Source organism: Oreochromis niloticus, unplaced genomic scaffold, assembly GCF_001858045.2.
Source record: "Oreochromis niloticus isolate F11D_XX unplaced genomic scaffold, O_niloticus_UMD_NMBU tig00000736_pilon, whole genome shotgun sequence".
NCBI lineage: Eukaryota > Metazoa > Chordata > Actinopteri > Cichliformes > Cichlidae > Oreochromis > Oreochromis niloticus.
The window spans coordinates 376,859-391,782 of record NW_020327230.1 but is presented as its reverse complement, the minus strand read 5'-3'; the positions used below and the strand labels follow the sequence as shown (position 1 = coordinate 391,782).

Sequence of the window (14,924 nt, the reverse complement as noted above, 5' to 3'; positions counted from 1 at the left end):
TCCACTTGCAATTTAATAAACTGCAGTTCAAAATCCTTTTTCCACCTGCAATTTAATAAACTGCAGTTCAAAATCCTTTTTTCAGTTGCAATTTAATAAACTGCAGTTCAAAATCCTTTTTCCACTTGCAATTTAATAAACTGCAGTTCAAAATCCTTTTTCCACCTGCAATTTAATAAACTGCAGTTCAAAATCCTTTTTCCACTTGCAATTTAATAAACTGCAGTTCAAAATCCTTTTTCCAATTGCAATTTAATAAACTGCAGTTGAAAATCCTTTTTCCACCTGCAATTTAATAAACTGCAGTTCAAAATCCTTTTTCCACTTGCAATTTAATAAACTGCAGTTCAAAATCCCTTTTCCACTTGCAATTTAATAAACTGCAGTTCAAAATCCCTTTTCCACTTGCAATTTAATAAACTGCAGTTCAAAATCCTTTTTCCACTTGCAATTTAATAAACTGCAGTTCAAAATCCTTTTCCACCTGCAATTTAATAAACTGCAGTTCAAAATCCTTTTTCCACTTGCAATTTAATAAACTGCAGTTCAAAATCCTTTTTCCAATTGCAATTTAATAAACTGCAGTTCAAAATCCTTTTTCCACCTGCAATTTAATAAACTGCAGTTCAAAATCCTTTTTCCACCTGCAATTTAATAAACTGCAGTTCAAAATCCTTTTTCCACTTGCAATTTAATAAACTGCAGTTCAAAATCCTTTTCCACTTGCAATTTAATAAACTGCAGTTCAAAATCCCTTTTCCACTTGCAATTTAATAAACTGCAGTTCAAAATCCTTTTTCCACTTGCAATTTAATAAACTGCAGTTCAAAATCCTTTTTCCACCTGCAATTTAATAAACTGCAGTTCAAAATCCTTTTTCCACTTGCAATTTAATAAACTGCAGTTCAAAATCCTTTTTCCAATTGCAATTTAATAAACTGCAGTTCAAAATCCTTTTTCCACCTGCAATTTAATAAACTGCAGTTCAAAATCCTTTTTCCACTTGCAATTTAATAAACTGCAGTTCAAAATCCTTTTTCCACTTGCAATTTAATAAACTGCAGTTCAAAATCCTTTTTCCACCTGCAATTTAATAAACTGCAGTTCAAAATCCTTTTTCCACTTGCAATTTAATAAACTGCAGTTCAAAATCCTTTTTCCAATTGCAATTTAATAAACTGCAGTTCAAAATCCTTTTTCCAATTGCAATTTAATAAACTGCAGTTGAAAATCCTTTTTCCACCTGCAATTTAATAAACTGCAGTTCAAAATCCTTTTTCCACCTGCAATTTAATAAACTGCAGTTCAAAATCCTTTTTCCAATTGCAATTTAATAAACTGCAGTTGAAAATCCTTTTTCCACCTGCAATTTAATAAACTGCAGTTCAAAATCCTTTTTCCACTTGCAATTTAATAAACTGCAGTTCAAAATCCTTTTTCCACTTGCAATTTAATAAACTGCAGTTGAAAATCCTTTTTCCACCTGCAATTTAATAAACTGCAGTTCAAAATCCCTTTTCCACTTGCAATTTAATAAACTGCAGTTCAAAATCCATTTCCCTTTCCTGTTCGCTCCGGGATTAGCTGCTGGATTAGCTCCTGGATTAGCTGCTGGATTAGCTCTTCGATTAACAATTTGCTGGAGGCTATTCAAATTAGCCACACCGTGGGATGTAAGGAGCTCTCTGATTGGTTGGTCGGACACAGGCTGTCTGCCAGCAGTGTTGCCAACTTAGCGACTTTGTCGCTATATTTAGCGAGTTTTCAGACCCCCTAGCGACTTTTTTTCTATAAAAAGTCGCTAAAAAAAGACGTGAAAGCGCGTATCGCTTTTACTCTTAACAAGCAGCGGGTGCTGTAATGCAGTCAGTTCTTCTTTTAATCTTTTACTCTTATGCTGTTTTGTGGATCACAAGGTTTAAAACTATTTATAAACACACACACACAAAGTAACTCCACCAGAGTGCCTATTTCGGATCACTTTTGCCGGTTCAAGCCCGGGTAAAGGAGCAGGGTTGGAATTGTGACATTAAAAAAACAATAATTGCTAAAAGAAATTTAATTTGTAGTTCTAAATAAACTCTAAATGCATTTAGGACGTTTTTTACTCACTTTATGTCTCTTCCACGATGTTATTTCTCTCTCCAACAACATAGGTTACAATTGTATTAGCGTGACCAATTATGCAAATTAGGTGATGACGTCATTTAGCGACTTCTAGCGACTTTTAGGACAACCAATAGCGATTTTCCTTACTGAGGAGTTGGCAACACTGTCTGCCAGCCTGGATTTTTCTAGCTCATAGCTTCTCCCTGCTAGGAAGCGTGTGTGCTTGTACAAAGGCCGTTCAGCGTCGGGATTTACACTCGGCTCGACACGGATAAGTGAAGAATGAAGGGACCCTGCAGCGAAACGGAGAGCCAACCTCTGACTGAGTGCCTGTCTACACATTCTGACCACCTGTTGAAGGTAAGGTGCTAACGTGGCTAACGCTAGCATCACCGCACGTAGCCCCGTTATTTTAAGATCATCTTAGCTAATGAAAGTTTTACGTCGCAGCTGTACGAGCTCGCTACGTGTTTTGTAAGCTGCTGTGCTCTTCACAAATAAAGCTGGAAGCAGCTCAGACTGTTAGAACCAGCACTGAGCCCTGTTACATTTATACGGTGTTAGAGCAATGGCTGCAACCTACAGCCTTTAAACTAGCAATTACAATGCTGACAGTAAACTCGTCAGTCCAGATGTTACCACATTACTCTATGGTACTTAGAGTTAAAACAACTGAGACAGGCTGATTAAAATAACAGCTGTCAGTTCTCTCATTCAACATATAAAGACTGGAGATCACACTACTGATTTCAGTTCATTTAATATGTGAGTGCACAGATTCATTCTCAACTGGACATAAATGATGATCAAAGGTTGTTTAAATGATGAATTCATCAAATCCCAGCCTCTAACACAGTGCGCTGAATCTTAGCTTTGAATGTCCAGTATATTCTAATCAGTGCAATGTAAGCATTCACCGAACCTATAGTATCTACACCTGTGTGGCAAATGTGTGGTAAAGATACAGATAATGAAATTTAATTATTAATACAATATACATCATGAAAAATGAAAGCTGAAATTGATTCAGTTTAGTACTTTTCTCTGTATGCTCTGTGATTATAAAGGCCTTAAATTCTGTGATATATACTGTAAATGATTTTCACAGAGGTCTTAAAGTACTTAAATCACTGCTGATAGTTTGGTTGTTTATATTTTCACATGTTTTTGTGTCTGTAGGGCTGTTTGATGACGATTTGGACTCCTCTGGGAGATGAGGACACACCCACATCTGTTCCATACTGCAGCCATGGATGGTGTTACAGCTCTGAGTCAGCTTTGGGCCATCAGACGCACACACTGGAAAACCAGCACCTGGACTTCATGCAGGAGAGACGGCCTCAGTGATGGACTCTGCATCCTCTACTTTACCTCTAATCTCTTTCTTCTTTAACACACAATTAAAATCACTCCAAAAGAGTGTAAACTTACTGAGGAAGTCTCTAACTTGTACACATTTGTACTTTTACTTGTTTTATGAGTTATTTTTAAGAAGAGTAAAGTTATTCACATAAAGTTGTTATTCTTCTGTATTTATTCTTTTGTATCATGTACCACAGTCATACTGAACTTTACAGACCTGGTGAATTGGAGAAAACAAAGATCACACACACACACACATATCATTCAGCTTCAGCAGTATTTCTATTCATCTTATGAATTCCAGTCTAATGTCAATTCACTGAGTTCAGTTTTGGTCTTAAACTCCAGAGAATACCACCTGGTTCAACAATCTTTTTATCTGATTATTGGCAAAATGTTTTCTTCTTTCAGAAAACATTCTTCTGAAAGAAGAAACATTTTGGGCTCAATTTCAGCCTCAGGCAAAATTGAGCCCAAAGAAACAACAACAAAGTTTAGTTCCTCTGGATTTTCCATGGAAAATTGTTTTATCACTCATCCAGGTGACTTCTCCAGTGTCACGGATGAGTGATGAATGTATCTCCCACTGGAAACCATTGTGTCCAGTTAAAGTCAATCGACTTTTTTTAAGGAGAGTTGTTAGATGCTGTGCTCATGAGGACAATGGGTTTTAACTTGCAGCACAACACAAAGCTGCCATACTGGATCAACGATCAAAACACTTAATTGAGCAGAATTAAGGCAAAATGTAATATCCTCATATGATGACACATCACACATGATCCAGCATTGTTCTAAGAATGCAAACTTTATTATTGGAAGTTTCCACAGCTGCCAGAAAGGGACAGATTTCTGGCTGGTCTTAATGAGTGGTCGTTGCTCTCTCGTTTTCTCTGGAATTGCTGCACAGAGGATGTAAAACCCATGATAAGCACTGAGGTTTGTGTCCTTGTCAGAAATCAGCAATACTCAGCTTCCAGGTAAGGAAAAGTGGAACCAGAAGATATTCAAATGCATCTCTCCACAGCTGCTGATGAATTCTACAAAAAACAAAGTTTGTTAAAAACATTTGCAGGTGAATCACCACTGATTTATCAGTGACATCCATTTACTCAAAAATTACTGACAAGTGGATAACTAGGATATATAATATATATATAGATATAATTTCAAAAATGTCCTGTACAAAATGGAACTGTATATGACAAATGTGGTGTGGTGCTTGTGGAATTTTTAACAAGGACCCTACAAAACTTTACAGTACTCATACTGCCAAACTTTTGACAGCTAGGTGTGCAGTAGGGCTGGGTATCGTCACTGATTTCTAGAATCGATTCATTTCCGATTCACAAGGTCCCGAATCGAATCGATCCACGATTCGATTAAATTCGATTTGAATCTGGGAAATTTTGACAGTCAGAAATATTATAATTCAGATTTCATTGACATATTTTTGTATCTATAAAAAGGAAGCTGACACACGCAAGACTTTATCAAAGGTGTGAGCGTCACAGCAGATGCCTTTGTGTCAAAGTAGCTGAAGATAAAACAGAAAAACATGAAGGTGGTTTTCCTGGCCTGGGATTTTATAAAAATATGTATCTGCAGTACATCAAAAACGAAAGAAAACCATTAATCAACATATGAACGTTACCTCTGACGTTACAGCGGTTTTATTAGAGACACGGCTAAGCGTTTTGCATTTTGCATAATTTTAAAAAGTTTAAATTTGTTCAGTATTGAACGGCAGAAATTAGGTTTTCTTTTCGGAAGTATGTAAAACGAAAAAAAAGAAAAGAAAAAAAAAAAAAACAGCGGCCGACAGCGCTGTAAACAACAGTAGAGTTGCACGTAACAAGCAAGCGAATAATGCAGAAAACAGTACAGAGAGAGAGAGAGAGAGCTGTGCATGAAGTGTGATTTTATCGTGGGTGAAGCAAAACAGTAAAAGTCAGAAGGAATTCATGACGATGTTTACGTGAAGCGTAGTTTGGATCTTCTTTTGCTGCTGGTTCAGTCAATATTGTTTGGAGAGAGATAAAACTAACAGCTTTAGAATCAGCGCAAAAAGGGCGTGAACACAAAGCGCGGACCCGCCGAAACATCAGAATCAGCGTGCTGTCAGCTTTCAGCACCGACCGTGTCCGTGCAGTTGTTGTGCCAGAAAGTGATTGCCGTCCGCGGGAACGCGCGCAGACGCTTAAAGCTGCAGCGCCCGTCGGGTGAGAAAGGCGACATCTCACTGATTCTGATCCACGGGTCCGCGCTGTGTGTTTACGTCCTTGTGCAGAATCCGTGTACCTGCTCTCATTTACTGTCTTTGCTGTTTGGTGGTTGTTGAAATTTTGTGAGGTTTCACCTGAGATTCTGGCGTTTCGGGCAAAATAAATTTATATTAAAAAATCGATTCAGGATTTTAATGAATTGATTTCACGTTATCCAAGCCAGGCGATTTTAATCGATGAATCGATTATTAAAACCCACCCCTAATGTGCAGTTCCTGCTTTAAATGCATTCAAAATCTAAGTGATAAGAGGCCAGAAATGTTTGAACTCGCTTATGAACCTACATCACTGAGGCCGTCTCTCCTGCATGAAGTCCAGGTGCTGGTTTTCCAGTGTGTGCGTCTGATGGCCCAAAGCTGACTCAGAGCTGTAACACCATCCATGGCTGCAGTATGGAACAGATGTGGGTGTGTCCTCATCTCCCAGAGGAGTCCAAATCGTCATCAAACAGCCCTACAGACACAAAAACATGTGAAAATATAAACAACCAGACTATCAGCAGTGATTTAAGTACTTTAAGACCTCTGTGAAAATCATTTACAGTATATATATCACAGAATTTAAGGCCTTTATAATCACAGAGCATACAGAGAAAAGTACTAAACTGAATCAATTTCAGCTTTCATTTTTCATGATGTATATTGTATTAATAATTAAATTTCATTATCTGTATCTTTACCACACATTTGCCACACAGGTGTAGATACTATAGGTTCGGTGAATGCTTACATTGCACTGATTAGAATATACTGGACATTCAAAGCTAAGATTCAGCGCACTGTGTTAGAGGCTGGGATTTGATGAATTCATCATTTAAACAACCTTTGATCATCATTTATGTCCAGTTGAGAATGAATCTGTGCACTCACATATTAAATGAACTGAAATCAGTAGTGTGATCTCCAGTCTTTATATGTTGAATGAGAGAACTGACAGCTGTTATTTTAATCAGCCTGTCTCAGTTGTTTTAACTCTAAGTACCATAGAGTAATGTGGTAACATCTGGACTGACGAGTTTACTGTCAGCATTGTAATTGCTAGTTTAAAGGCTGTAGGTTGCAGCCATTGCTCTAACACCGTATAAATGTAACAGGGCTCAGTGCTGGTTCTAACAGTCTGAGCTGCTTCCAGCTTTATTTGTGAAGAGCACAGCAGCTTACAAAACACGTAGCGAGCTCGTACAGCTGCGACGTAAAACTTTCATTAGCTAAGATGATCTTAAAATAACGGGGCTACGTGCGGTGATGCTAGCGTTAGCCACGTTAGCACCTTACCTTCAACAGGTGGTCAGAATGTGTAGACAGGCACTCAGTCAGAGGTTGGCTCTCCGTTTCGCTGCAGGGTCCCTTCATTCTTCACTTATCCGTGTCGAGCCGAGTGTAAATCCCGACGCTGAACGGCCTTTGTACAAGCACACACGCTTCCTAGCAGGGAGAAGCTATGAGCTAGAAAAATCCAGGCTGGCAGACAGCCTGTGTCCGACCAACCAATCAGAGAGCTCCTTACATCCCACGGTGTGGCTAATTTGAATAGCCTCCAGCAAATTGTTAATCGAAGAGCTAATCCAGCAGCTAATCCAGCAGCTAATCCCGGAGCGAACAGGAAAGGGAAATGGATTTTGAACTGCAGTTTATTAAATTGCAAGTGGACAAGGGATTTTGAACTGCAGTTTATTAAATTGCAAGTGGAAAAAGGATTTTGAACTGCAGTTTATTAAATTGCAGGTGGAAAAAGGATTTTGAACTGCAGTTTATTAAATTGCAAGTGGAAAAAGGATTTTGAACTGCAGTTTATTAAATTGCAAGTGGAAAAAGGATTTTGAACTGCAGTTTATTAAATTGCAGGTGGAAAAAGGATTTTGAACTGCAGTTTATTAAATTGCAAGTGGAAAAAGGATTTTGAACTGCAGTTTATTAAATTGCAACTGAAAAAAGGATTTTAAAATGCAGTTTATTAAAGTGCAATTGGAAAAAGGATTCTGAAATGCAATTGGAAAAAGGATTTTGAAATGCAGTTTATTAAATTGGAATTCAAAAATGAATTTACAATTGCAGAATTTATTCTACAATTCATTATTAAAGCACAGAAATTTTTATTTCGATGCGCGTGGCTCTTGTGGTCCTCCATACTTTTTCAGCTTTTGCTAAAATGCAGATCTCCTTAATGGTTCTTTCAGCCTGTGTTTTATTTTACCAGTGTAAAATAAAGACATCATGTTGGAGTGCAGAGTTGGTCTAAATTCATGTAAATGAAAAATATATTCATCAAGTGCAGGTTTGTAGATTTGAATAAAATAAAATGTCTGATTCAACCAAAATTCACTTTGCAAAACATCTTTATTACCTAAAACATGAATGTTGTCATTATGAGAAAGAAAATAACAGTTTTAGTCTTTATTTGTTCTTTAAAAAGAAAGATGGAGAGACAGTTACAGAGTTGAGAATGAGAGCATTAAACCAGTATCAGGTTGAGTCAGGTCAGGACTGGGAACACTGGACTCTCCTCAGTGGCTCTGAGACCAGAGTCTGGCAGCCCTGGGTGGCCTCACAGGTCACAGAGCCCACCTTCATCCAGCGGTCTGCAGGGAGCCTCAGGGTGCTGCTCCAGCTGTAGAGGCCGTCATTCTGCAGCACCACGGGGCTCCTGCTCTCCTCCCAGCTGATGCTGCCACTGCCATCCACCTTCCAGGACAGACTCCAGTCTGAGGGGAAGCCCTTGTTGGCCAGACATGTGATTGTTGCAGTCCCCTGCTGTAGCTCCTCACTGGAGGGCGGCAGCACTGTCAGGATGGGACGGGTATCACCTAGGAGACACCAATCAGCTTAGAGCACAGGGAGCACACAGCTGTCAATCAAACCACAGACAGTCGGACACCTTTACTGTAAGAGCTGATTTTCTCCGTTAAGAAGTTTCTGTCAGGTGTTTTTTCTGCTCCACCAGTCATTAACTCACACATTGTTTCACTTCCCTTTAAGAAAGCTCTCATGCATATCAGCACAGAGAGAATCATCACACAGTTTGACCTGAAATATGTTCAAACTACACTGGAAATAAAAGAAGCAGATGTGGCAACATTTACAAAACAAGTTTAAAGTCATCAATATTGTACATGACTTACAATAATATTAAGTGGAAACAAATAAATAGAATATATATTCAGTGACACAAAATGCTCTTCATGTGTATCTAAAACAATTTTTAAAATTCACACAAACTCAAAGTAATTTCAAACAATACTTTACAGACTAAAGACATCAGAGATGATTTTTATATTTTTTTTGTTTGTTTTTTTCCAGTTTCAATTAGACTGAAATGTAGACATAACATTTTTAGAGATCAGATTTGAATTACCATCCATGACATAAGAGGATGATAAAAAATTCCAGCATCAAACTTCTCGTAAAGCTACGTGCTTTTCTCTTAAAATCAGAAGAGAAATTGTTAAATGAACTTTAATAAAAATGAAAGTATTTGATAGTAAACCAGAATAAACTTACTTCCAACATTCAGTCTGGTTCCTTCACCAAAAGTCCACCACAGTGATACAAACTCATTGAGGCGCCGTACAAAAACCTCTGACTGTAGAGAGACACGGCTCTCTGACTCTGAAACAAACAAACTCAACAACATAATTCACTGTTTGCACAGCAGCCATGACTCAGCTGATATGACTTCTTCAAATACCATCATACAATGTTAGTTTAAATACAGTTCAATCCATGAGCTTTTGGACGATCACGTTTTTTCCTGTCCCGTTCGGCACTGAAGCAATCAGAATTATTGTCTGAAGGCCAAGAAAAATTCTCAACAGATTTATTTTCTCAAGTGTATCATTCTGGCTTTGCCATACTGGTCCAGTTGATTCGTCTTTATTATTTTTTTATTTTTTTTATTTTTAAAATGATTACAATCGGAACAGATATAACCGGGGGATCGTAAAGAGAAAGACAGATAAGAGAAGTTTAGGAAAAGGAGAGGTAAAGAAAAACAGAGGGGAAGAGGGACAGTGAGAAAAGACAAAAGAAATCCGCGAGATCACTTGCTGGAAAAAAAAGAAGTAAACAAGCAAAAAGAGAACAACACAGTAGGGAGACCACAGCAACAACTAATTAAGCATAAATAAGAGTAAATAATAAATGCTGAATGTTACTGAGCAGCACAAAAGACCCACAGCAGACGATATGCTTAGAGGCAGCATCCAAGGAAGATAGTGAGTGTCTGTGCACACCTGTGTGCGTGAGTGCGCTTGTTTTCAAAAGGTTTCTCCATGTAACTATCTAATAGTAATTGCAGGGAGCCATAGCACTGCCCCCCAGGACATGAAGCAAGCATGGAGGACATCCAGGGCCCAGACATCTAGATTCCCCCCAGAGCACAAGAGCCCAAGGAGGCCCACTGGAGGGACAGCTGCGCCACCCTCCTACAAACAAGCTGGGGAGAGCCCCAGACGGGTGGGGGGGGTCACCCAGCAGCCAACGTGCCAGCAGGCTCCGCTGGCAAAAGGCTACGTGAGAGTGTACTGACGACCCTCCACACCCCGGTAGGGGCCCGATGGAGCCAAGGGCGCCAGGCCCTGGCAAGCAGCCACCGGACACCAACAACCGCTAATGTACCAGCAGGTGGGGGCCTCAACCACTGGCAGGGAGTGTATTGGGGGCTGAGAGGTGGAGTCTAACACCCAACCTGACATATAAACATAGACAAACAGGCAAACACAGACACAAACATGCATTCCCACCATCATGAACACACTCTTTTCTTTTTGCTCCTTGAGGAGGCGGATGTAGCTCTCTTGATACACCCCCGGACCAGTGATGGACTTAAAGCACGACTGTAAAATTCAGATGAAGTCTGTTCGTCCTAAACAACATAACCACCATCATCATCTCATGCGGCTACCCAAACCCGGCGGCAGCAGCTGGACACTTGAAGGCCGACGCCGACGAGAACAACAACAAATTCTCCCCTGACAGTGACAACGAGACTCCCTGACTCTCTCACCAGATCCCTCAACTCCACCTGCGTAGGCTGTGGACTGTTGATCTTAATTGGGCGAAAAGACACTTTCTCAGGCTGAACACAGGACACACATCCTCACACGCATGCACACACGTACACTTAGACAGATACCGCCCTCCCTGAACCCATCGCCTCCCATGCTTACCTCCCATCCGATGTAGACGGAGGTTCAGCATCACTTTAGGTTGCGCAGAGAGTGCAGCGTCCTTGATGCTGCTGTGTACATTAGCATATTCCCCTTTTGCTTATCTTGTGTTTTATGGTGTTGTGAAGATAAATGTGCTTTTGTGCTGAGAAGTTTTGGTTTCTGTTTTCTCATCCTGATCCCCCATTAGGGATCAGGATGAGCAGAGTTTCTTTTTCCTCATCGACTGCCCTTTTGTGTTATACATTCATTGTTTTCTCTATGCTACCTGTTCTGTCCTGTCTCCCCATTGTGATGTTTGTGTATTGTATGTGCGGTCGGAAAGGTCCGATTTTGCTGCAGGCAACTGCAAGTGACAAATAAAGGCTTCAATCTATCAATCAATATACAAATACTCAGCACTCACACAACATAGAGACAAACAGAAATGAACACTGTACACACACTCACACTCCCCAAACATCCTCTATACCCCCCAGGTCCAGGTAGGGTCACCGACAAGATAGCCCCTGGGATCCCTGGGACACACAGTCCCCTCCACTACAATAATTTAGCGATTCATGGACACTGTCAAAAAAGCTACTCTGGATAGTGTTGGAATTGATATTTTTTATATTGTCATTTGTGCTTAGAAACATGGAATCATTTATGCTTAGAGATATATAATCATTCATATGCTGATAAAGTATTTTATCCTTATTTGGTCTGATAAGGATTCTGTGCACACTCTGTGCACCCTGAGATGAGAGGAAGCAGCCTCGACCTTATAATTTCCATTATAGCTTTAGGAACCAGACTGCTCTGTTTCTTAAAGTGCAAGACTTCACACCTTTAAATGTTCGTTGGAGACATGACCTATTGCAAGTTCCTGTTTTTATAGTTTAGCGAGACGCTTACTTCTGCTTTTCTGCATACCTCATACACACAGTTAAAGTTCATTGAAAGGTCGTATGTCTATGTATAGTATGTGTAGCACGTGGGTTGAAGTACAGTACCAATGGATAATTACCAAGGTAATGAGTAATTTGGGCTAGTATCAGAAGATTAAGAACGACTCTTAGAGCTCTGGTACATGAATGGTAGAGAAACCAGACAAACACAGTTGTGTGGCTTAAAAGTACTTTAGTGATGTTAAGCCTTTTAAAAGAATTTTGTAACCAACACTGAATTACAACAGATTTAACAGAACTTACAGTATAAAAATTTCCCCCAAAGTAGCAAAACAATAGAATAAAATAAAATTGTGCACAAGTAAAAGAATTAGTCTTTTAAGTCCAAATGGTACCGGTGGGGCCCATGACAAACGGGCGTATTGCATTAGAGTCCGTCCAATGAGGAGTGTGTGTGTGATTGTCTATCCTACCGTACTACTTGTACAGTAGAGGATTGTAGTCCATCAATGTGCAAATGAGTGTGCGTGTATATGTATATCGTCTCCTAGGATCTTGGGTTGGCTCGCCATCCAGTGAACACTGGAACACTCTGGGTTCTGGAATCGCTGACCTGATCTTTGGATTCATCCCATATAAAAAACCTGACCTATAAACAATGGTCAAATATATGTCACGAACAATTTAGGAATAACTCTCACAAATTAAACTAAAGTAGTGTCACACTGCAGTAACTACTATTCAGATCAGCTATCATCAATTCAATCACCATCAGTTCAGTCATGTTGTACAACATTAAAATATCAAGGTTCAAAGTTCAAAGTATCAATATCCAAAATTTCACAGTATCAAGGTTCAATACTTGTTTGTAACCTGCAGTAACATTAAAGATTATCTACAAGGCTTCAAACATTCAGGAATTATAGTCACCATATAATTCACTTTCATTGTAAACATTAATTACATCCAACAAAATAACCTCACTGTACATATATATCTAATCACAAATAAATAAGTATTTTACCCCTTTTAAGAAATGGAATAATATGCAAATGCTTATCAGAAATGAACAAAGTGCAAATAATCAATTTCAATAACACGTACACACAAGGACTTAGTCCACAAATAGGAGCATTAAAATAGACGTGCTTAATCCCGCTTGTACCATAGGCCTACTAGCACAAGTGGAAATACACTAAAAATTACCTACAAGTATTCAATACTGAGTATTGTAAAACAACTGATTGACATTAAAAAACTAAACAGGAAGCAGGATAAAGTCTGCTTACAATTATCTCTCATAAAGTTATTTTTAGCTGCTTTAAACATTTACAGCTTTTCACATGTTAATGACTTGGTTAACGATCTAACTAGCATAACAACAGTGCGTTTCAGAGACACCCAACAACTGTACCCACACTCCGCACATCACGTGTCTGATTAGCCACATTTAGCTTACCGCCGTCGAGTGGATGCTCAGCGTTTACGTGAAGCCACAGCTCAGTAAACCTTCCGGTTTCGCTCTGCCCTCTACGACAACAAGTGCAAAACCATACTTTGTGAACAATATCAGTTTAGATGGTATTTTAACTCGTTAGAGGTTAATTTCTCCAGCTTACCGATAACAAAGTTTTAGTCCGCCTGCTCTGTTCGGCTGTAGAAGCAAGAGACTGAAAACTTGGGAGCTGGCACTAAGGAGGGACAAGAGCTGCCTAGAGCTTCACCAATTGGTTGACATGCGAGGAGTAGAGTAAAACAATAGGCTCTCATCAGAGCTCATCAACCCTCGGAGAAACTTAACCTTTGTTTGACCAGAGCATATCATATATAATCTGCGTCCCTTCCATGTTTAAATAAATATTTTGATCTCGTTTCACTTTCATTAAACAAGGACAGTAAGAACAGGAACAATGAACATAAAATGTTTTACCTTTTCTTCTCTTTTGTTTGAGATGATTTTAGGAACTGGGTTACATATGGCTGGAAACACACACACACACACACACACAGAATACAGACACTGATGTTGTTCAGAGATGCCTGCTTAAGAATGTCAGATGTATTTGTAATTTCATATTCATGAATGATTGCTTGCTGACAATAAAAAGGGCTGTAGCGAAGGAATCAGTGGAAGTGGGCTGAGTTCAGGTGAAGGAATCTTTTCCTCAACTTTGGCTGACTTCCCTCGTGAGCCACAAAGACAAAGAGCTCTGTCTTGTTTTGTTTTGTCGTGCAGTTATTGGTTTCGTGTTCCAGCGGGGTTTGTGCCTAGATAAACCCAACAGACAGCATCCTTTAATAGAAAAATACATTTAAAATTTTGTCTCATCTTTGTAACAGTAGTTTGTGACTGTAGTTTCCAGGAACAGGAGAGATGACCTAAATTTAGGACACACAGGAAAATCCCACCTTCATCCAGTGGTTTGCTTTGAGCTTCACGGTGCTGATTCAGCTATAGAAGATTATTCTGTAGTGTCCCGGGGCTCCTGCTCTCCTCATCACTGATGCTGCCACTGCCAACACTGTCAGTCATCTTTGTGACAGCCTCAAGTCTGTGTGGAAGCCCTTGTTGGTCAGACCCATTGTGAGATCATTAGTAAAACATATGTTATTTTATGCCCGTAGTCAAGGTAGTTGAATTATGATAACAGCTGTAGGACATATATTAGTTTAAATGGTGTGCTGTGTATGTAGTTTAGTCCTCATTATACTTTTGGGTTAAAAGAATTTAATCATTTTTGTAGTTCATTAGAAAAGTGTGCATCACTCTGTATCCTTGATCTGCTGTGAATGTCTTACACTGTTTTCTTGACATGCTTTATTGCTGAATCATAAAAAGTAAGGTTGTATGCAGGAGACTCTGTGTCTAGGACAGGGGAGATAGACCACATTCCATACCCCCACCTTGTTTGGAGCAGAAAAACAGGGAGCCAAGGTCAGGAGCCAGTCTCGCTAAGAATTAGAAAAACGTGTGAAGATGTAGCTTTTATGACTAGGTGGGGGTCGTCAGAAGCTATAAAAAGCTGAGTAAACCGTCACCATTTTGAGACATGCTGTGACCCTCTGCAAGCATCTCTCCTGTCCGGACGTTCTTATGCTCTGAAGTGTTGAATT

At 39.4% G+C, this 14,924-nt stretch overlaps 2 gene segments (V, D, J or C); both read right to left on the bottom strand.

The window, feature by feature from the left end:
• Nucleotides 1-10,966, bottom strand: part of LOC109199572 (Ig kappa-b4 chain C region-like) — a 32,406-nt gene extending 21,440 nt beyond the window's left edge. Inside the window, 1 exon segment of the C gene segment in view lies at nucleotides 10,921-10,966. Coding sequence covers nucleotides 10,921-10,951 — 31 coding nt within the window.
• LOC112844675 (Ig kappa-b4 chain C region-like) lies at nucleotides 8,074-9,401 on the bottom strand. The segment is given in 2 exon segments: nucleotides 8,074-8,559; nucleotides 9,254-9,401. Coding segments are annotated over 2 exon segments (459 nt in total).
• Nucleotides 10,967-14,924: the final 3,958 nt, after the last annotated feature.